The sequence below is a fragment of the Silene latifolia genome, chromosome 9, assembly GCF_048544455.1.
Source record: "Silene latifolia isolate original U9 population chromosome 9, ASM4854445v1, whole genome shotgun sequence".
Classification (NCBI taxonomy): Eukaryota; Viridiplantae; Streptophyta; class Magnoliopsida; order Caryophyllales; family Caryophyllaceae; genus Silene; species Silene latifolia.
Genome location: NC_133534.1, coordinates 2113024 through 2135935, shown reverse-complemented (window position 1 = coordinate 2135935; position 22912 = coordinate 2113024). Strand labels below are relative to the sequence as shown.

The following is a 22912-nucleotide window of genomic DNA, read 5'->3' as shown; positions in this document are numbered from 1 at the left end:
ACGAATGTCAAAAGACAAACATACGACCCGAAATACGCATATGACTGACGGACCCCACTCGATCGAGTACGAGAACCTACTCGATCGAGTTGAGGCTACTCGATCGAGTGCCCAATCATGCTCGATCGAGTGCCCCACTCAGAACCCAAATAGACCTTCGATCTCGACTTACTCGACCGAGTAGCGGCTACTCGATCGAGTGACCCCATACTCGATCGAGTGCCCGAGGTACTCGATCGAGTGCCCGTAAACACGATTCGGTCAAAATAACGACAAGTACCCACTCGATCGAATCAAACCCCACTCGATCGAGTCATGCAGACTCGTGAATACTACCCGCATGTTATCTCACATACCCTAACGTACTATGCATTCATTATTATTTCAACATTATGATTACAACTACGCATTCAAATCTGCGCGACTCCTCATACAATTAACAAAATAATCTACTTCGTGTTATCAAGTGCCACGTTATAAACAACCATCATGCTTTTCATCCAATTCGTTATATAAAACACATATCATTGAACCTCTTCATGTTACTACTTACCAACAGTCAAACATTACCATCTATCATGCTCATATAACATTCAACTTTCAATTATGTATTACTCGCATGTTTTAAGTTTTCATAACTTTTCATAACACAACCCACACCCATACACTACAAATCCTAATTCCATGTTGCTAATACAACAACATTACAAATCCACTTCATCACACATCACCATATACGAACTACTTTCTTTTTCTACCATATCATTCATCATTCTCATATACTTTTCCAACGATTCCAACCATCATGTCAACCAACTATCATGCAACATGCTTTCAACAAACCATATACAAAGACAATTAACATACACGTCGCACATATACACACGGACTCCACGTTCCCATACCATGTGATTGGCTTAAGTATCATGGGGCCAAGATTTTGAAGTGAGGGCGCCTACTCACCCAAAACCTAGCATCAGGTGGGGCTCCCATTACACATACACCAGGTTCATTTTATTAGACTCCCTATGTTCATTATGTTCATTTGTTACAGGTTCCAAAATCGTCGCTCTGATACCATTTGTAACACCCCCATACTCCAAGTGCCTTACCAGGACCACTCAGGTATAAGGATGCCACCATCTCGGTTACCCGAGGCATGATAATCATAAGACAATGAAGAAACATACTTTATTAAATAAGTTTAAGTGATTACATTATAAAACCAAAGCTAACAAAAGGAATTACAAGGTTCTCATACGGTCTACAGCTAAAACTATCAAAGCTACTAGACTCGTCGTTCTGACACGGCGGAAGACTTCTAAGCGCCACGTGATGACTCATCCCGGCTATCCCATACGCGTCATATCACACCGCTCAATAATCGCTCACCACCCCGAATGGATCACCACGATTTTTAAAACATTTAAACGGGGTCAGGACTAATCACACAATTCAATACATATATCAACAATAAGATAAACAGACAATTTGAACTGTCACACACACACACACACACACCACCAACTCCCATCGTCTCACTCTTGATCGTCCTTTGGACGGACCACGCCGATGGGGACCGCATGCCGTTCCCACCTAAGCCCCGCTCATCGTACGAGCGATAACCCCGTCCCATTAATGTGCACATCCCCTTTCGTGGCGGGTTCCACGAAGGGCGAAACTAGGACGTGAGATCACTCCCGCAAGTGACCCCACTCAGCCGAGAACGCATCTCGAGAACCATCACAAACACAACCATAATCACAATCACAATTACAATTACAATCATCATATCAATCAACTAACTACAGCACATCACCAATATCCCATTATGGGACTAATACTGAGTAGGAAATCCTACCTGGAAAGCACAATACGCAGACGGTATCTACAAAGTGTCTCAAAACGCCTCTTCTATGAACTCTCCTCCTACCATACAACACATAGATACTACTATTCAATTACTATTCATAAAAACCCCAAATTCCTAAATTAGGGTTTCACTAATCTTAACAAAACATTATATAAATTACATTAAAAGATTACCCTCGACGCAAGGAATCCAACGACACAAACTACGATGCAAACCGACCGTCTGAACTCCGGGAATTGTCAAGAACGCGATTAGGAAGAAGACAAGTTGCTTTCTCTCTTAAACAGGTTTTAGGTTTTGTAAAAAGTGATTTAGAACAAAGACGAATTGGTTTAAATACCTTAATCGCGTAATTAACAAAACCCGAGAAAACTCCCCCGTAAAACCGGACACTCGATCGAGTACCCAAGGTACTCGATCGAGTACCCCTACTCGATCGCGTACCTGACTACTCGATCGAGTACCCAACAGGTCAGAAACTATTTTATTTCGCAACTTGCCCTTACTCGACAGAGTAAGGGCTACTCGATAGAGTACCCCAAGACTTATAAATACGGAGTATTACACCTTATGCTTAGCAGATCCTAGAAGAAGGTGAGAAGTCAAGAAACAGCAGCAGCAGTACAACAAATAAAGCAGAAGCAGAGCTACATATCAGACGACGTAGCATCCAGAACCAGAAAGACTAATTTCCCTCCTCATCTTGAGGCTGAGAAGGAAAATTGGGGGCAATTGTTAGGGATAAAAAATACACTTTTTATCAAAGGCGACGTGGCAACACACGAATGGACAAGACAAAAGTAAGAGGATTGATGACGTGGCACCTTCCCATTGGTTGAAGGAAAGATAAAGAAATTAATGAGGTGGCATGATGAGGGCCATGGGATTGAAAGAGAAACAAACACAAGTTGAGAAAATATAAAACATACGTATAGAGAAGAGTTGTTGGGCTAAGTCAAAAGCAAATTCCTATTCTAAAGGGGTTGACCCAAAGTCTAGGAGCAGAAGGAGGGAAAGAAGTTTTTGGACTCTCTATTCCATATTCAGCAACTATAAAAGGAGGAAGAAAGCAACACAAAAGGGACATTCGAACTGAAGCAAGAACAAGATAACCCTTCTCAAAATTCTCGTCTACACTTGACAATAATTCTCTAGCAAAATAATTGTATTTCCCTACTTGAGTATCTAATCTCGATTATAGTGCAAAGATTGGCGGGATTCCGACTCCCCCCGCGGTTGTTCCCACACCGGGTTTTCCGCGTCACCAAAAATTCTCCGTGTTATTCTCTTCGTTCATCTTTATTTACTTCTTTATTTCGTTGCATATTTATTCATTATAATCGTCATAGTCAAATATTAATCGGCCATAGATTAATCACTATCACTCACAAATTAAATCGATAATTAGGTAAATTTTTACCAAAACAGCAAAGTATATGATACAATGCTCGGACTGAATCTCCGTCTCATAGGATTTTCGTCATACCAACATTTTCGTTTCTTTTGTTCTTGCAATTGCTTATCATTGTGAATTGATTTAGCAGTGATCTGTATTTTGCTTTGATTGAGATTTGTTCGTCTAAGGCTTTAGTATTATATAAGGCGGTTTTACACTAATATGGTTGTAAACGGTCCAAACATAACCTTATTAGCTAAGAGATCTTGATTTACGAAAAATTTGTATAAGGCCGTCTTATTCAAGTATTTGTATCGTCTAGGAAGGTTCAGACTCTAGTTATGTTGTTTTTGTTGTTAAATGATTAATGAAACTCAAGTTATAATGGATGGCTGGACACTTGGGCTTTACTAGCAAAAGTTTACATTAATTATTTGAAATAAGCAAATAATTGAGACAGATTAGTTTATATAGTAAATTTCAAATTTCAAATTTTGACTTTTACGATATTATATTTAGATTAAATGTATATTATTTTATATAAATAGTGTAGATTAATTATTATTATCGGGAACTATGTACTTGAAAATCAATCTAAATGAAATCTACCAAGTAATGGGACACATGTGAAAGAGCAACTACAATGCTTTTAAATACAACCGTATAAAGCAAATGATTTTTTCGAGCCATAGTAATAAACTTATAGATTACGCATAAGAAAAAAATAAAAAATAATTTGAAGTCATTAGGTAATTATCTGGGTAAATTATTAATACTTCATCAATCTTGCCATCTTGGTAAAGTGGGCGAACTGGATATTTGAGGGATATTTTCATCCTTAATTATTTTACCATTATTTATCAATTATTTCTCGTATTTAAAAAACCTTAAACTTAAATTAAATTAAAATCCCCTATTTACTAAATGAATAGGCGAAACTCTTATTTTTCCCGCCTAAATAACATTTCCTAAAATAAAGGGTAGTATTTCACATTATACGTAAATTTATCTCCATTATTATATGATAAAAAAAAACTGTATACTTTTTAAAAATAATTGTACATAAAAATTCTGACTTTTAATGGTAAGAAGTTGCACAAAAAATGTTAATAGTAAAAATATTTTAAAAATAACATCATTAATTTCTCGGTAAAAAGAAAACATTCATTAAAATTTTACAATTTTAATTTTTATTGCTCAAATTAAAATAAAGTGATGAGAAACATAAAAAATAAGTAAATTATCAATTTAAAATCCATAAATAATACGGACTACATTAAAAAGCAAATTTTTATAAATACCGTGCATATATTGCACGAGATCTAAACTATTAATTATTAAATTAAACAAAACAAAACATCAAATATTAAATAAATTTGTTCATATTTTTGTAAGTTGAAATTCACTATTAAGCGGGAAACATAACACACTGATTTTTGTAACTAATTACTCTCATGGCATTCAACTCTGTTCTTCCTCTCTTCTTCTTCTTCTTCTTCTTCTGCCTCACCCTCCTCACCACCACTACCGCCACCGTCTCGTACTTTATTGACCCTCAAGAAACCCCCGTCACCACCACCACCGTTCCCCCACTCCCGCTCAACATTACTTTCTTGACCCTCAACAATTACTCTGTTTCTTGCAATATCTGCATCCATGGTTCTTGCATTACTCGCCCGAATATTTACCAAAACGAGTCATCTTTCGTTCACGGTGTCGCATCCGCCTTTGATTTGGATATAAAGGGGAAGAATTCAATTTCATGGTCGGGATTATGGCGGAAAATTTTGGCATTTCCGTCGGTTTTGGTAACCTCCTGGATTATCTTCTTTAACCCAAGTCACCTGTTCCCTATAATAATTGATGACGAAAATAACGTCGAAAATGAAGTCTTAATAATTGAAGACGATAACGAGATCGACTATGAAGCCGTAATAGAATTGGAAAGGATAGAGGAACTAAGGATGGAAGAGGAAGAAAGGCGACAGAAGGCAATTGACGACGACGAGGATGAAAAGAGGAGGCAAGAAGAGGAATTGTGGAGGAAGATTGATGAGGAGGTTGAAAGGGAGAGGCAAATTAGGCGGGAACGAGACGAGAGGGAGAGGACGGAAGATGAGGAGCATGATGAGGAATTGAGAAGGCAGTATGAGATTGATGAGGTTAGGTACTTTCAGGAATTCGATGATTGATTGATTAATTGATTGGTGTTTTAATTTCGTCTCGAATTTTATGTTTTAGATTGATTTACAGGGTTCTTGGTGTTTTCCCCAAATCGGGTTTATTGATTCTTTCGCGTGTATAGAGACAGTGTGAGCGTTACAGTCGACAAACTACTGTATTCTTTAGTTAGTGAATAGCGAGTCTTTGGTTCCATTTTCGGATTAGTGATGACCAGGAGAAAGTCACTCTATCAGGTTTATTGATTTTTTTTTGGTGTACAGTCAGACAAATTAAATATAGTATTCTTTTCATTAGTGGTTAATGTGATTTTGTTAGTGAATAACAAGTCTTTGGTTCCATTGTCGGACTGGTGATGGCCGGAAGGAAGATAGTCGTGGAGTTCTAACAGTGTTCAGACTTCAATTCAGATGAAGTTTAGAGTTAAAGAGTATATGTAAGAGTTCTGGAATTTTATATGTAAGAGTTCTGGAATTTTATATGGAGTATTAACGATCTCTTTAGCAAAACAGTTTCTGTTTTGTCCGGTTTTTCTTTCATGTTGCCTCTTTTAGGGATTACTTTCTCTTATTAATTCAGGACGTATTTTTCCGTTTTAGAGGTCTAGAAGACTCGTTATTCTTTGATCGCATACTCTATACTCTTAAGTGAATAGAGTAAAATGGAATAGTAAATTAGCTACTCTTCTCCAATGCACACCCGTCATAGTTTTTTTTTTTTTTTTTTTTTTTTTTGAAAAAACACCCGTCATAGTTTTGATTATCGGTGATAAAAAATCGACCAAGGCTATATATAGTCGATGCACCTTACCGAACATTGGGAGTCCTAGAAATGACAGAACTCAGAAGTTTCAAAATAATGTTTATAAAAATGAAGCTGCCCAGGCTCGAACTGAGGACCTACTGCGTGTAAAGCAGACGTGATAACCACTACACCACAGCTCCTATGTTGCTTATGAAAGACTAATTAAGTTTATGTTCGCTGTTAAACTGTTTTTAAATAATAAGAGTCTGAAGACTAGTACTCTACACATTGTGACGCTTCCAAATGTATTGCCATACTTTTAACTAGCTCGTGTAAGACCGTTTTATACAAGTAGTCGCATGACATAATAAGTACGGAGTATATGCTAGAAAAACACACACATTAAATATATGTTGAATCACACAATAGCAAGTGTTAGTTGCTTAACCATTAAAGTTGCCCTTAGTGCGACGTAATTACGTAAACAACCAATATAACTCGTCAAGCCCAGATGTCCAGCACTCCATCCATTATGACTCGAGTTAACAACAAAAACAACATGATTTGAGTCCGAATCCTTTTTAGGCGAACAAACGTAAATCAAAGCAAAATACAGATCTTGTTTGTAAGCAAACTAACCAGCATCACTCCTAAATCAATTCACAATGATTAGCAATTGCGAGAACAAAAGATTCGAAACTCTATTGGTATGACGAAAATTCTGCATGCTTAGCAATTCTTCACCAATGCAATCTCAACTGTACGTCGAGTACTGCCTTCCTTGTCTCGAATAAGTCAGAGCAATTAGTACCTTCAATTTCAACGCGTTTCAATGGATGGTTCCAACAATTTGCCATATCTTTTATATTACGGATCACAGGCTGTAAAACAAATACAAGTCTTATTAGCATTTGATCATTTGTTCTTGACTGGTTTACGAAAAAAATGAATAAGCAGACGGAAATGCATAAACAGGTACCATAGACTAACATGTTGAGCTAAAATACAATGTGATCATACCTGGATTGTCGCATTAGAATCTCTTAAATTAACTCGTAAGGAAAGAATACGAGGATGACATGTCCAGAATACACCATCTAGAAAAGCTGAAAGACAGGATTTAAAGGGTCTCCATGATGAGAGGTTCAGCTTCAGTTCACTAATGTCACAAGGCGGTCCAAGATCATCATCAAGTTCTTCTTCATCCAGTTCGTCTTCATCAAGGTCGATATCATCACATTCGTTCTTCAAGTACACAACCATAAGAATTTGTTAGTATACAACTTGAAAGAGTATCCCCCTTAACTAAAAGAATAAGAGTTCTCCAAAATTTTCAGGCCTAAATGAATTTGGCTGTAATTGGGCTTTTATTATATCATATCTGTAATTGGGCTTTTATTATATCATATTTACATCGGGATTTATAATAAACTTTCCCTTTTCCACCGATTAATACAAAACATTAATAAGAATAAATTTACAATTAAATTTTAAATTGAGTTAAATATCAGTTTTATAATTATTATTTTTCTTTAATATTCCTATCTAAAAAAACGTGCATTCACGCGGGATCTATACTAGTTTATAACAACTAGGAAAAGAGATAATTGAAGCCGTAATATGATGCTAGTTTGTAATAGAAACATTCATTCATTTATATTCTAAAGCAATAATATGATGCATGCTCTGTTTCATATTACAAGTCATTTTCCAAAGTACAAAATAAATAGGAAAAGAGGTAATTGAACCCTTTAGATTAGTGGTTTATGGCATACTAGCACCCGCAAATGTCTTCCGTTGCTACTCAAATTTTGCGTGGCCGCTTTATCTGACCCGAGGAACTTTCTATGATTTCCGGAGAATTTTGTTCCGGGACCCTGGAATCCCGAAAAACCGTGTATTATACACTTCACTTTGAGCCGTTCGAGAGGTCGTACCGGACACAGTTTCTTTTTCTCCTGGTTTTTCTATCACGCGTACGTGGTCATTTAAGGAGTTAACCTATTCGATTCAGTCTCTAATAAAGAGCATTAAACGAGTATTAATCCATTTTTCACGATTATCCGAGGTTCGACGAATGTTGGTTTATGGCATACCGGCACCCCCAAATGTCTTCCGTTGCTACTCAAATTTTGTGTGGCCGCTTTATCTGACCCGAGGAACTTTCTATGTGATTTCCGTAGAATCTAGTTCCGGGACAATGGAATCCCGAAAAACCGGGTATTATATACACTTCAATTTGAACAGTTCGGGAGGTCGTACCGGACCCAGTTTCTTTTTCCCCCGGTTTTTCTATCACGCGTACAAGGTCATTTGAGGAGTTAACCTATTCGATTCAGCCTTTAAAAACGAGCATTAAACGAGCATTAATCCATTTTTCACGATTATCCAAGGTGCGACGAATGCTGGTTTATGGCATACCGGCACTCCCAAATTGCATTTGTAACAACTAACTAATAATACAACTATTTTCAATACTTTGTTAATGCTTCTGCAATAATCTAAAACGACTTATAAAAAAACGGAGGGAGTACCTTATTAGGTTTTGCAGGCTCATCAAGCAATACAATTTTCAAAACATGGTAGTTGTTGAGTCCTATCAGAAGTTTCTTCAGTTTCGAAACTCTATCAGGATAAAAAGAAGAAGGCGGTACATGAAGAGACATATCACAACCTGCTAGAGCATTGATACACAATGACGGCTCAAAGTCGCCTTTATATTTGAATGATTCCAAACATGGAGCATCAATGGTAACATCCAACAAATCAGCACAATACTCTAAGCGAACGTCCTTTAGCATAGCACTTGAAATTTCGATAGTTCTCAACATAGAACAGTTGCGTAACTTCAAAGTCTCTAGTAAGACGACTTCAGATAATAGTTTGCCAAGAACCTCATCAGTAATGCTAACAAAGCCGATTATTAGTCTCCTCAAGTTTCTCAAGAAACCGTCTTTTGAAATAACTGGCCAACGCTCACAATGGACACCAGTCACACCACCAGTATACGACTCGCCTATATACTGAAAAGAAGTAAGACTAGAGGTGTCAATAGTAACTATCCCCTCGTCTGTCAACAAACTTTTAGTTACATCGAGTATCTCCAATTTACTATTGCAAGGAATCACAATACTTTTGATATTTTCGAAGAAGCTATAGCAACCAGAGAGCCTCAAATGTTTCAATAACTTGGAGAAAGTAATAATATGATTTAGCACTGTATCAGGTACAAGGACCTCATGTAAAAACAATGATTCAAGAGACGGAAAAAGATCAATGCCTTTGTAGTCATATATCTCGAGATAAGAACAGTCGAGACATCTTAATGATTTTGCAGTAAACAAAACCTCAGACAGTACATAGTTTTTCGGACCACTAAGAACAAGTTCCGCTACTTGGTTGCGTACCGCTATCTTAACCCATTGTTCAACCTTGTTTTCCAACAGTACTTTAGAATTTGGAAATGTCATTTTGAGAATTGGAAATCCAAGTGTGAGCTTATTTATATGCAGTTTGTGTTTCGAGTATCGCTTCATTCTAGAATCGGTATATTCCAGAAAACAATCGACCGTTACAAAAGAATTATACCAATTCTCCAAATCTGGGACCGCGGAAAAAACTTCATGAGACAAGGTCCATAACTGGGTTTGTATCTGAAATGTGAGTCCATCTTTTCGACAAAATGCTAATTCTACAATTCTCCTTAAATCCCAGAAAAGAAATGATACGATGTAAGACATTATCGGGTAAAGCCGATAGCCTATCAGCGGGATTCAAAAATCACCAAAAACATGTATTTCATTTCCGAATTTCCTCCACACATTGATTTCCATTGGAAATATGTAAATAAAATAAGTGTGGGGAGGAAATTCCATCATTTTAAAAATACAAAAACATGTTATTTATTTTCAAATATTAAAAAAAAATCCAAAAACATGTTCTTTAATTTCGAAAAAATAAAAAACCACCAAAAATATGTTGTTTATTTTTCTTATTCTCTCCCTATACTTTGTTCCATTGAGGACAATGTAAATTTCAAGTGTGGGGAGGGAAATATCCACTTTGTGAATATTGTCTATATTTGTTCATATCATTATATACTTGTAAATTTAAAAAAAAATTAAGAAAATGCCTAAAAATCGAAAAAAATTCAAAAAATTCCAAAAATATTGCATTGTATATATATGTTTGTCTAACCTTTGGCATGGCGCATTGACCACTTGAGGCGCTAAAAAAAAGGAAAAAAATGTCCCTAAAAAAAAAAAGGAGAAATTACAAATATTCTGAAAGTTCATTAAAATGTCCCTAAAAAAAAAGGAGAAATTACAAATATTCTGAAAGTTCAAAAAATGAAGCTGCCCAGGCTCGAACTGGGGACCTACTGCGTGTAAAGCAGACGTGATAACCACTACACCACAGCTCCTTTGATGCTTAACTTTACAATAACTTGTAAAAAAATGAGATGATCCAGTTCGAGGAAACCGGTTCGAGCTACCCAAAATCCGCTCCTATAAAAATCGAAAATTAGGTGAATCGAAGTCGACCCGTCCGGAGTTAAACCGACAACCGAAAACTTCCTTTTGTCCCAACCCAAACCCGACCTAAATCGACCCATGACCCGATATTGACTCGATAACAAAGTTAGCTTCATAATGGTCTAAATAACACAAAATTAATATTCATCTCAATATTTAAGCTTAAAACTAAATAAATACGAGTACATTTCTAAATTATTGATATGAAATCATCAATTAAAATAAGATAAAACATGTGTTTATAATCTGACTTAGGAATGACTCGAACTAAACTCAACCCAACTTGTCACACGATTATAACTCTCCCTGATAATGACCCTAAGCTACCTGAACTGCGCCTGACCTGAACCTGTTGTTAACCCTACACAACCGATACCTGACATGTCCCCACCCGTCTTGACTTGACCCAGCTATCCCGGGTTATAATAAGTTGTTTCCAAGGCGCTCAATTCGATATTATGAATTATGACTTATGAATTATGATAAGCTGCCAAGCTGCTCAACTCGATTATCTCAGAAACCGACCCAAGTAACTCGATTAACACCTCTAATCCCAATATTCCCCAGCTACACAAGTCTCATAAGATATTTGATAAGGCAAATTATAGGTTTATACCCTTATCATCATCATGTTAAATAAAGGAAGTTGACCTTTATTCATAACTTGACAGCCTATATCACCTCAATTACTCTCATTAAATAAAAGGGAGTTGACCCGACCCGAGGTGCAACCGATAACCAAAAATTTCTTTATTTGTTCCAACTTGAACCTGACCTGATTGACCCGTGATCTGTTATTAACTCAACCAGATTTTGACTTGATAATAAAATTAGCTTCATAATGATCCATATAAAGACCAAATTGATATTTATCTTGATATTTTAAACTTGAAAAAAAATAAAAATACATTTCTAAATTATTCTAACATTGATAAAACATATGTTTATAACCTGATCCGGTAGTGACTCGAACTAAACTCAACCCAACTTGTCACCCGATTATAATCCTTCCCAATAATGACCCGGCCTAATCTGTTGTTAACCCGACACAACCATGACCTGAAATAACCCGACTCGCTTTGACCCGACTCATAACCGATCGAGTGGTCCGATTTCCACATGTAGTCCCAATCTTCACCAGCTACACTAGTCTCAAAAGATATTTGATAAGGCAAATTTATAGGTATCTACAATTATCATTAAAAAAAGGGAGTTGACCTTCATTCATAACTTGACCTGGTAAATGACCACGAACTAAACCCGACCCAGCTTGCACACGATTATAACCCGACCCGATAATGGTCCGACATGAAACGTACCTAATCCAAACTTGTTGATCCATCCCAAACCCAATATGATCGACCCGCTTTTACCGACACATAACCAACCAGAGTGACCCGATAGCGACCTGTAAACTCTGAATATTCACCAGCTAACAAGTCACATGAGATATTTGATAAGACAAACAGATTATAAGTATCTACCATTATCATTAAATAAAAGGGAGTTGACCTTCATACATAACTTGCCAGCCTATGTTACCTCAATTACTCTGTTAAATTAAACGCATTTTGCCGCATCTAGCATAAATATATACGATTAATAGTGTCTCTTGCCTTTCTATCATCTTGTTAAGGTTTCAACTAATTATTTAAATACCAAATAGAAGATTCATTATACCAATTTGATTATATTGATTATATTGTACGGAATGATACGATTAAATTAGGACATTTTTGACTTCGTAAACGCTTCGATAACAATTGCGAAGAATTTTTCATTGTATTCTATAGCCAATTGTAATTCCAAGAGGGTACATTGTACAATGTCAAACATCAATAAGGACAATAATAGGCTGTCATCGGATGGTACGTATAATTTCAGTACCACCAGGTGGCACCCTATCATCGTCTAAGGACGAGTACTATATAAACCAAAGTAATGATAGTTTCTTCTTACAGCAAAAAAAACAAAACAAAGCCTAAGGAAAAATAAAAACAAAAAACAAAAATAAATTAAAAATGGCCGGTGAGCCGGGAAGTTCAATGCACGGAGTGACCGGGAAGGAACAATCGCATGCCTTCTCGGTCACTCCTGGCACCGTCCCTTTGGACACTACAGCCAAGTTCTCGCTTCCGGTTGATACAGAGCATAAGGCAACCAAATTCACAATCTTCTCCTTAGCTAAACCTCACATGACCACATTTCACCTAAGTTGGATGTCCTTTTGCACATGTTTCATTTCCACGTTCGCGGCCGCACCCTTGGTTCCTATCATCCGTGATAACCTCAACCTTACCAAGGTCGACATAGGTATGTGTCTGTCCTTACGAAAAAATGTGAACATTTTCTGATAAAAAGTTATCACGGTTTATTGCTAAAAAAAGTAACCTCAACCTTACCAAGGTCCACATAGTTTTTTTTTTTTTTTTTTTTTTTTTTTTTTTTTTTTTTTTTGACAACGGTAAAGGAAGAGTTTTACACTGTGGTGGTATGAGTATGACTCACTAAACCATACCAATAAACTACAACATAAAACACTAAAGTATTATAGTTATGTGTCTGTCCTTACGGTAAAATGTGAACATTTTCTAATAAAAAGTTATCACGGTTTATTGCTAAAAAAAATAACCTCAACCTTACCAAGGTCGACATAGGTATGTGTCTGTCCTTACGAAAAAAATGTGAAGATTTTCTAATAAAAAGTTATCACGGTTTATTGCTAAAAAAAGTAACCTTAACCTTACCAAGGTCGACATAGGTATGTGTCTGTCCTTACGATAAAATGTGAACATTTTCTGATAAAAAGTTATTATAGTTTATTGTTAAAAAGTGACAATTTTAATTATAATTATAAAATGGTGACATTTTTCTCGTGTTTCCAGGTAATGCATCGGTAGCCTCAGTGTCAGGAAGTGTATTCTCCAGGCTTGTGATGGGAACATTATGCGACCTGATGGGTCCACGTTACGCTTGCGCATTCCTAGTCATGTTGACAGCACCAACGGTGTTTTGCATGTCATTGATATCGGACGCATCAGGCTTCATAGCTGTGAGGTTCATGATAGGGTTTTGCCTAGCGACATTTGTGTCGTGTCAATATTGGATGAGTACCATGTTCAATGGACGTATTATTGGACTCGTAAATGGGACTGCTGCAGGATGGGGTAATGCCGGAGGTGGTGTTACCCAACTCTTGATGCCTGTCCTTTTCACTATTATTCAACGTATGGGCGCTACCAAGTTTACGGCTTGGAGACTTGCCTTCTTTGTTCCGGGATCATTGCATATAATTTTCGGGATTTTGGTACTAACTCTTGGCCAAGATTTGCCTGATGGTAATCTTGGTGCCTTGCAAAAGAAGGGTGAAGTCGCCAAGGACAAGGTTTCCAAGGTAATTATCCATTTGACGAAATTCTATTAAGACTCTCTGAACTTAAGACAGCTCTCACACACAGTTATAATAGTGAAAATTAAAAAGTGGTTGCGAGAGCGAGATTTTAAGTTGAGACGGTCTTAAGTAAAACTAACTGGTCCTTTAATAACAACTTTATATTTTTGGTGTTGTTATAATTAAGGTACTCTGGCACGCGGTCTCCAATTACCGGACATGGCTTTTGGTGCTTCTCTATGGATACTCATTGGGTGTCGAATTGACGACAGATAATGTTATTGCCGAGTACTTCTTCGATAGGTAATTTGTTCTCCAAGTCATTTTATTTAATCTAATACTAGATCCCGCGCAATGATTGTAGAGTATTTATAAATTTTTTATTTTTGTACTTATTACTTAAACATGCTAAATTAACATCTCATTAATTATTCATATTTCACGTTATTATATTTTGATATGAGAAAAAAATTGAACGGTAAAATTATTCAAGAAAATTGAATAAAATTGAACTGTAAAATAATAGTGATTTCAAGAAAAAAAATTAAAATTGAAAATTAATCCAGGAAAATTGAGTAATGTGCTGAAATGTTTTTTTTTAAAATGTTTTTTTTTAATACCACAAATTTAATTATTCCAATTTATAAATTCTCTCAATTTTTTTTGTCTGAAAGTAATCAAAACGATTTATAATTTTGTTTATATATACATGGTATGAGTCAAGTCACCCTCAAGTAATCGTATCAATAAAAGATTTAATAGTTTATAATTTGCCTTTATTTATATTTTAATTAAAATATTATAGTTTAGTTTTTAGTGAAAATTATATAATTTGATGAAAATATTAATTTTATGTTCCAGAATTAAATAATGAAAACATTATATTTATTAATTTCCTTATTTAGTGAATACAATTAAATTATCAACAATTTCCTTATTTAAAAAGATTTAGTAGATAGGGGATTTTTTTGGTTGAATTTTTGAACTATGATTAATGTTGTTGTAATTGTTAATAGGTTTCACCTCGAGCTAAATACAGCAGGACTAATAGCCGCGAGTTTTGGACTAGCCAACATCTTTTCACGGCCACTAGGTGGCCTAGCATCCGACTACAGCGCACGTTACTTTGGTATGAGAGGACGACTATGGACACTTTGGATCCTCCAGACCACAGGCGGGTTATTCTGCGTATGGCTTGGTTTAGCCAATAACTTAACTACAGCAATTGTAGCCCTAGTTTTATTCTCCTTAGGTGCTCAAGCCGCTTGTGGGTCCACCTATGGGATTGTCCCATTCGTGTCAAGACGTTCACTAGGAATCATATCTGGAATGACCGGAGCTGGTGGTAATATTGGTGCCGGGTTAACCCAATACATTTTCTTTACTTCAGGGAGGTTTGAGACTCATGATGGTCTTTTGTTTATGGGGGTTATGACTATAGGGTGTACCCTCCCGGTTGCGTTGATTCATTTTCCGCAATGGGGTAGTATGTTTTGTCCTCCGTCTGAGTCCGTCAAGGAGGAGGATTATTATATCACCGAGTATAATAAGGAGGAGCAGAGTAAGGGAATGCATGAAAGGAATATGAAGTTTGCTGAAAGTTCGAGGTCTGAACGTGGGAGAAAAGGGAATTCTCCTCCTTCACTTGACAATGCTTGATTTTTCTAACAGTATTTATTTTGTGAGACGGTCTTATACTGTAATGGCTAAGTTCAATACATGTTGGAAACTCAGCTTATGCTTTTATTTATGTTTTATATAATTTTTTGGATTCTTTTTATAATCCATCGTATGCAAATTTGTGGTGGATGCCTAAATTGTAATAATATTATTATGCAAGTTTCGATATAATTACGTGTTACTATTATACAAGTAGTAGGCGTGATTACGTGAACATAACTTCGATCCTTTTGGAATTGTAATAGCTCGTACGAGTTAGGACAAGCTAAGGATGAACAAGGAGGAAACAAATAAACTTAAAATCTATTCGTATTCTCGTAAGTCGTAACATACACTCATTTTAACCAATAGGTGAAAATTTAATTCGATCATATTCACTTTTGTTGGTTTAACCTTACCATTAAGGATGCTGGTGTTCTGTACTGTTACATCAGAAGTTTCAGAATAACAAGAAAAACTAAATTTAAAAAATGAAGCTGCCCAGGCTCGAACTGGGGACCTACTGCGTGTAAAGCAGACGTGATAACCACTACACCACAGCTCCTTTGATGTTCATAAAAGTATAACTAACATTATAAGTCTGTTAAACTCTTTTCAAATGTGACGCTTTGTGACCCTTCAAAAATGGATTGACAAACCCCTTAGTGAGATTAAATTCACCAAACTTATAACAAGCTTGTGTCAATCTGTCAGACCGTCTTACACAAATATTTACGCTACGAGAACTCATTTTTTATAGATGTCGAATACACATGCTCCCAGTTGTAGATGACACACACGATAGACGAGTCCATAAACCAGAGAGTGGTGTCGTAGTGATATGATATCAACTCATTATATAGATGAGATGGATTACGTACGTACTGCTGATTTATGATCACAATTCCAAAGCATGGTCTCTCGAGTCTCGACTTAGCCATATTACGGAGTACAAACTAAATTCTCATACGGAGTATTTGTTTGTTGTTAATGTTCCGGAAAATTGAGAGGGTGACACTGATACTGTTGGCGTTAGCATGCCAACAAAGATCTGTATTCCTGTACTTCTATGAGCAACAAGAAAACACACTGAAATTTGCCGGAAAAAGTTAAAAAACAAATTGAAGCTGCCCAGGCTCGAACTGGGGACCTACTGCGTGTAAAGCAGACGTGATAACCACTACACCACAGCTCCTTTGATGCTTACTTGTGCGATCTGAGGCTTTATATATATACTAAATATTCAGTTTTAGGCTTCGTAAATGGATTTTCATAAATAAATAAAACTACTACATAACATTCATTTATAATACAAACAAAGGGGGATTAGAGGAAAAAAAAAGGATTTTCATAACAATTTGTCACTTATGAGGTGTATTTGGAAAGAAACTATGACTCACGAACTTGAAAATTTACCGTTTTATAAGGAGTATTAAATTCCTGTAAGACTTTTTTTTAGATATGTAATTGTATTCATTTACGTTTATCAAATATGGTGAATCACACGTGTTCGCATGCAGATGTTACATAATACATTACACTATATAAACTTTTATCAAATTATATAAGACATGAAACACAAGACTATCGATCAGTGGATGATACGGTGTCGTGTGGTGATATATATGATGATATCAACTCATTATAGATGGGCTATTGTTGGTTTGCCTCACATGACTTTGGAGCATAATCCCATGATCTCTCAACTCACCTGAATAAATAAACCATTTCAACCAAAAGCGAAAAATTACTACAGTACAAAATAAATTTTTCCGATAACATAATCTCAATATCCACCTTAATGACCTTATTAATCAAATAAGTTAGGATTACCATATATTCTACCTAAAGCCATGTTTTTAATTAGATGATGACCTAATGTCTTATTGTAGGAAACCACAGAATTTCACCCTTTGTTGCAAACCAAAGTCTCTTTTCCTCAACGTATGAAAATAATATTCCAAATAAAGTTTAGCATTATGCAATTGCCATAATGAAGATTCTTGAAGTATGATTGGTAAATAGAGTAAATTTTAAGTTGTTGGAATTATGCCTACATTTTGTTATTATGCATTATTCTCATATGAAAATAAAAAATCTTTAGTATAAAATCTTGTATTTGACTATTTTTGTTCCTTTTTATGATTATATATTTGTATAAGAGTCCATATGTGCTAGAAAAAATCAGCTTTTTCTTGTTTGTTGTTAATTACGCTTATTTATTTATATGAGTTAATTTTTAGAGCATCCCAAAGGTCAAGTAATTAACATTACTTATTGTGAAAAATAACCAACCAAGACAAGAAAATTAACAATTTGCTTAATTTACATTTGTAAAATTACCCTTTAGATGCACCAATTAATCACCTATTTCTTTGAGTATATTCATTTGAGCTTTTAGGGTTTATTCTTTCTCTCTCTCTCTTTTTTTTTTTTTTTTTTTTTTTTTTTTTTTTTTGTGCGCCAGGGAACTATAGCTACCACCCTTTTGCCAAATGTGTACTGTGTAAATCCTCACGGGTATATGGGCGATAGTTTGCAAACCTGTGCGTGGATTAAATGTCCCATATGATAGTGAAAGGAAGTAGTGCTTAGAATCTACCACAAGTTTTGTTTGTGATGGTCACAAGCTTATAACTTCTTACAATCCTCTTTCTTGTTTAACATTATTTAAATCGGGGGTAAATGGTCACAAGTTTGTGACCGTCACAAATAAAAATTTGTGTAGAATCTAAATATCCCATTGATTAGCTAGGTGTATGTCTATTTGATTGGAACATTGATAAACTTAACATGTAACATAAGCTTGTCACCTTGGTTATCTCTACTTAATTATCTAACCTTCAAAAGTCTAAAATAAATGAAATAGATTGCATAAGTCAAAACTTTGACCCACCTACCCACCATATTTTCAATCCTCAGTAGAGAAACCTTCAAAAGTCTTCCACATGTCAATATAATGAATTTATCCTAATGATAACACCTACTAAAATTGATTTCTTTTAAAAATCACTTTTATCTTTATATTAATACCTAACCCTAAGTTAGTTTCAATGATGCTGTTACGGAGCAACGGAGCTAGGTGAGGGCTAGCGGGATGCTCGCCCCTGCTGAAGCATGCAAATTTCAAAAATAAAAATTGAACTTTTTTCGAGTTTCATTTATATAACTATTCATTTTGTTCTTGTTGAAATTTTTCGTCCCCGCTAAATTCAAATCCCGACTGTCACGGTTTGAATGCTATTAAAAATAGTGGAGCAAGAAAATTAAAATAAACATAGTAAAGAATAATAACAATATATTTCTAATAAAGGAGTACGAGTTAAATCAGTTGATGAATATAGAAACCTATTGTGGACTTCTTCCACCAATAAAAAAGGATCATATAAAGAGAAATTATTAAAGTTAAGTAGTTAACCAAAGCTTGGTCCAATAATAAGAAATGTTCAACAACAATGTTTTGCCCTAATTTTATAATACTAGCTCAACACCTGATTCACCTTTACTTTACTATAGAAACGTACGATGATAGTGAGGTATCGGTTGATAATGGCTTTTAGTGTGTCTTTTTTTTTTCCAAAGGTATGCTCGAGTTGTAGCCTGGTCAGCTTGTACTTAACTTCGTTCCTGTATATAATAATAGCTATAAACTATGGTATAATAATATGCTTAAAAAGAAGCTTCATAGTAGATATTAATTAGTGAGAATTTTTCTATATACTTATTAATCAACTGCAGTCTGTAGATTATATTAACAAGAGACTTAGCGTTTGTTAATGATATTTATTATATGCTTCCACTACATATAATTAAGAAAATGATAATATCATTACATTTTTTGTTAATGTTACAATAAGATAAATTAAGTTTATCACCATCTCATATTTATGGATGACATTAACAATTTCGAAGTGACGTTATGCCTTCTAATCCCTATAATTATGTTACTTGGTCAAGCAAAGTTAATTTATTTTATGTTATTATTCCATATGATTCTTTGAAGTACAGTGTTAGATTTGTTACAACCCAGGAACTTTACTTTGGGTGACTAGATCACCAACTTTCTTTGACTTCTGTCATCATAGAACTAAAATAATGGGATTTAAACATGGAATATTGGTGTTATATAATCTGCAAATGTCCTTATAATTGCAGGGTAGTTAATTATATATTCATTGTAGTGCTATTTGGACATAGATGTTGTCATTATTAAAGAGACCGAATCAATCCTTTGATGTAGAAAGAAAGAGGTGTATCTAGTATTATATGTAAAATCACTTAATATTAAAACAATTCCTAAATGTTCATAATGAGTATCCATTATTATCTGACACGTCTCCGAGTAAACTTAGGTCTTGTTCTTCTCGGTTGAAAGAATTTGAAATGAAGTTAATTGAATTGAATGGAGTTGTGTTGAGCTGAAATGAACTGAATAGAGCTAAGTTGAACTGAATTGAGTTGTAGTAAGAGTTAATTTGTGTACAGATGAATTGAATAGAGCTGAACGGAACTAAAATGAGTTGAAATTAAGCGAGAAAGAACAAGGCCGGCCTTATCATAACTTCATTAGCTAGCTTAGTTAGTAATGTCATGAATAATGGTAGGTACCAGGGGCAGACGCAGGATTTTACTCGAGGTTAGGCACCGATTTTTTTTAATTAAAATAATGTTTGGTATTAAAAATTTTCCAGAACAAATATATTAATTAAATATAAGTATATTTGGTACTAATTGGGCAATTACCGAATTTCTATTTGATGTTATTTAACATTTCACTATAATAATAAGGCTGGCAATCAGAAAAAAATGCTAAAAAATAAAGTTTAAAATGCTAAAAATTAAAGCTCTAGTGGGATTCGAATACTGGTCTTCTTGATCATATAGTAGACAACTAACCATTGTGTTATTTAAGGGTTAATGCTTATACTGGGGTAGTCACGTGCCTACCCCAAATTCGCCCCTAATAAATACTCATGAGTCATGACCTATGTTAAAACCCTGACAAGATCATATACACCCTAGCTCCCTTTACCCAAAAAAATAAAAATGATAAGAACTACAAAATGATTGACTATATATAACATTGTGATCCAATGATCTAGCATGATTGTTTTCTTGAGAATTAATATATATGCCATTTTGCATGGGCTCTTCTTTTTCTTTTTCTTTTTCTACATCCTTCATTTCATTATTTAAATTCAACACTTGCATGCTAGTCATGATATAATAAAACTATATAATCTAAGTTGCACACTTAATTGCTCTATATAAGCAACTCACACAACCAAGTAGCTCATCTCAACCACTCATAAAATTACTAGCAAATTCCATTTCCTTAACATTCTTGCATTTACATAATCTTCTCATATATACCCTCCTTTTAATAGTATTTTATTATTTTTATTTTTATTTTTATTGTTTTATTGTGTGCAAGAATGAAAATGGTAAGAGATGCATCTAGTCTCCTCTATAGAGGAACTAATAATACTAGTAAATGCGTCGAAAAAAAGCTCAAATTATTCGGATTTGAGATAAGTGAGAAAATAATAAATCATGAAAAAATGATACAAATTGATGGAGAAGAAAACACAAATAATTCATCAATTATCAATAATACTAACATTATTGAACACAAAAAATTTGAGTGCCAATATTGTTACAAAGAATTTGCAAATTCTCAAGCTTTAGGTGGTCACCAAAACGCACACAAGAAGGAGAGATCGAAGAAGAAGAAACTCGAGTTACAAGCTAGGAAAGCAAGCATCGATTTCTATCTTTATAATAATAATTACCATAATATTTACACTTATAATTCAGGTACACAACAATGGTACTTTGACCATTCGAATAATAGTAATAATAATAGTAATAATACAGTCCACAAAGAATCCGAGATGAATTTTGAGCCGTTGGATCATCAAGATCATAATCAGCAACAATTTACGTTGACACATGCAAGTTCATATAGGCCTTCACCTTTACTAGTTACAAGTGAAAGTTGTGAATCATTAAATCTTCAATTAGGACTTAATTAGGATAATTAATTAGATTGAATTTTAATCATATACTATACTCTTGTAGTTTGAGAAGTTTATTTTTACGCTATTTTTTATAACACAAATTCTTGTTTGTGACGGCACATATCCGTCACTCTTGAGTGACGGATACCATTTTACCTCATAAAGTACCCACTTTTTCTCTCTCTGCAATACTATTCATGTGGTCCCCTTTCTCCACTAACCCTTTTTGTTACCATTTTTACTCACAAAATATCCGCCACAAATGGTAACCCGTCACAAGGGAGACCAATTGTTTTTATAATTATTATGTATAGTACTATATGACATTTTTTTTATGATAAGGAAAAAAATCAAGTATATTGTGAATAATCAACCAAAGTATAATTTGACGAAGACTTGATACAAGAACAACAACAATAACAACAAAGTCTTAGTCTCTTGTCTCTATAACGGTTTGGTCGGGTAATATGAATCATCATCCGAGTCTGTGTAGGTTTGAATCCGCCAATACATCTATTTAACGAGACTTAATCTATTGTTAAATCACAAAAGATGTACGTTAGATTTTATGATTATTTGTTTTCTTCTTAGCTTGGTGTAAGAATTGAACTAGCTAAAATAGATGTAGGAGTGTAGAAGTATATGCAAAATTGCTTTGTTAGTATTAAAACCAAAATAATGAGTTGTTTATTTAAAAGAGTAAATTAAAAATAACTCCCTTTTAAATTTCAGTTTTTTAAAATTACATAATTTTTTTCCTAAAATTACTCTTTTAAGGTACATTTTTATCATCTCATACCTCAATTCTCAATTATTATTTTTTTTTAAAAAAAAAAAAAAAAAAAAAAACAAGTTGCATGAGATGATCTCATTATGTTCGATATTGGCATACACCGAACATATATTTACATAAATTGACAAATTAAGCCCATAATGGAAAAATATTGGAAATGAGAAATACGTTATCAATTTATCATAGGTTACATACGAGAAAAAAGATTGTACATCAGATGTACTACCTCGCACTTAAAGAGTTTTTGAGTTTTTGTGTATTTTTTTTTGAGTTATATATGTAGAGTTTATAAATTACATTTTAGTTTTATGACATCAAAA

At 34.6% G+C, this 22912-nt stretch overlaps 2 protein-coding genes and 4 non-coding genes across 6 annotated transcripts; 1 reads left to right on the top strand and 5 right to left on the bottom strand.

The window, feature by feature from the left end:
* Positions 1 to 6321: 6321 nt before the first annotated feature.
* Positions 6322 to 6394, bottom strand: TRNAV-UAC (transfer RNA valine (anticodon UAC)). The gene has a single exon. It is a non-coding gene; the product is annotated as a tRNA-Val (tRNA).
* A 218-nt stretch (positions 6395 to 6612) lies between these two features.
* Positions 6613 to 9664, bottom strand: LOC141599945 (uncharacterized). The gene is made up of 5 exons (XM_074420088.1): positions 8729 to 9664; positions 7215 to 7439; positions 7006 to 7075; positions 6834 to 6844; positions 6613 to 6771 (listed from the first exon to the last, which is right to left on the bottom strand). Exons 1-5 carry the CDS (start codon positions 9662 to 9664, stop codon positions 6613 to 6615), a joined length of 1401 nt encoding a protein of 466 aa, XP_074276189.1.
* An 880-nt stretch (positions 9665 to 10544) lies between these two features.
* TRNAV-UAC (transfer RNA valine (anticodon UAC)) lies at positions 10545 to 10617 on the bottom strand. Its single transcript has one exon. It is a non-coding gene; the product is annotated as a tRNA-Val (tRNA).
* A 2006-nt stretch (positions 10618 to 12623) lies between these two features.
* Positions 12624 to 15879, top strand: LOC141602333 (high-affinity nitrate transporter 2.1-like). Its single transcript, XM_074422630.1, has 4 exons — positions 12624 to 13042; positions 13615 to 14123; positions 14308 to 14423; positions 15137 to 15879. The coding sequence occupies exons 1-4, from the start codon at positions 12751 to 12753 to the stop codon at positions 15777 to 15779; spliced, it is 1560 nt and encodes a 519-aa protein (XP_074278731.1). The 5' UTR covers positions 12624 to 12750; the 3' UTR covers positions 15780 to 15879.
* Positions 15880 to 16271: 392 nt separating this feature from the next.
* Positions 16272 to 16344, bottom strand: TRNAV-UAC (transfer RNA valine (anticodon UAC)). Its single transcript has one exon. It is a non-coding gene; the product is annotated as a tRNA-Val (tRNA).
* A 557-nt stretch (positions 16345 to 16901) lies between these two features.
* Positions 16902 to 16974, bottom strand: TRNAV-UAC (transfer RNA valine (anticodon UAC)). Its single transcript has one exon. It is a non-coding gene; the product is annotated as a tRNA-Val (tRNA).
* Between the last annotated feature and the right edge of the window lie 5938 nt (positions 16975 to 22912).

Coding starts and splice junctions, on each gene's coding strand:
- LOC141599945 (XM_074420088.1), bottom strand. CDS start 9,664: ATGACATTTCCAAATTCTAAAGTACTGTTGGAAAACAAGGTTGAACAA. Junction 7,440..8,728: donor AGCCTGCAAAACCTAATAAG/GTACTCCCTCCG, acceptor GTGTACTTGAAG/AACGAATGTGATGATATCGA. Junction 7,076..7,214: donor ATTCTAATGCGACAATCCAG/GTATGATCACAT, acceptor TTTGTTTTACAG/CCTGTGATCCGTAATATAAA.
- LOC141602333 (XM_074422630.1), top strand. CDS start 12,751: ATGGCCGGTGAGCCGGGAAGTTCAATGCACGGAGTGACCGGGAAGGAA. Junction 13,043..13,614: donor CCTTACCAAGGTCGACATAG/GTATGTGTCTGT, acceptor TCGTGTTTCCAG/GTAATGCATCGGTAGCCTCA. Junction 14,424..15,136: donor GCCGAGTACTTCTTCGATAG/GTAATTTGTTCT, acceptor AATTGTTAATAG/GTTTCACCTCGAGCTAAATA.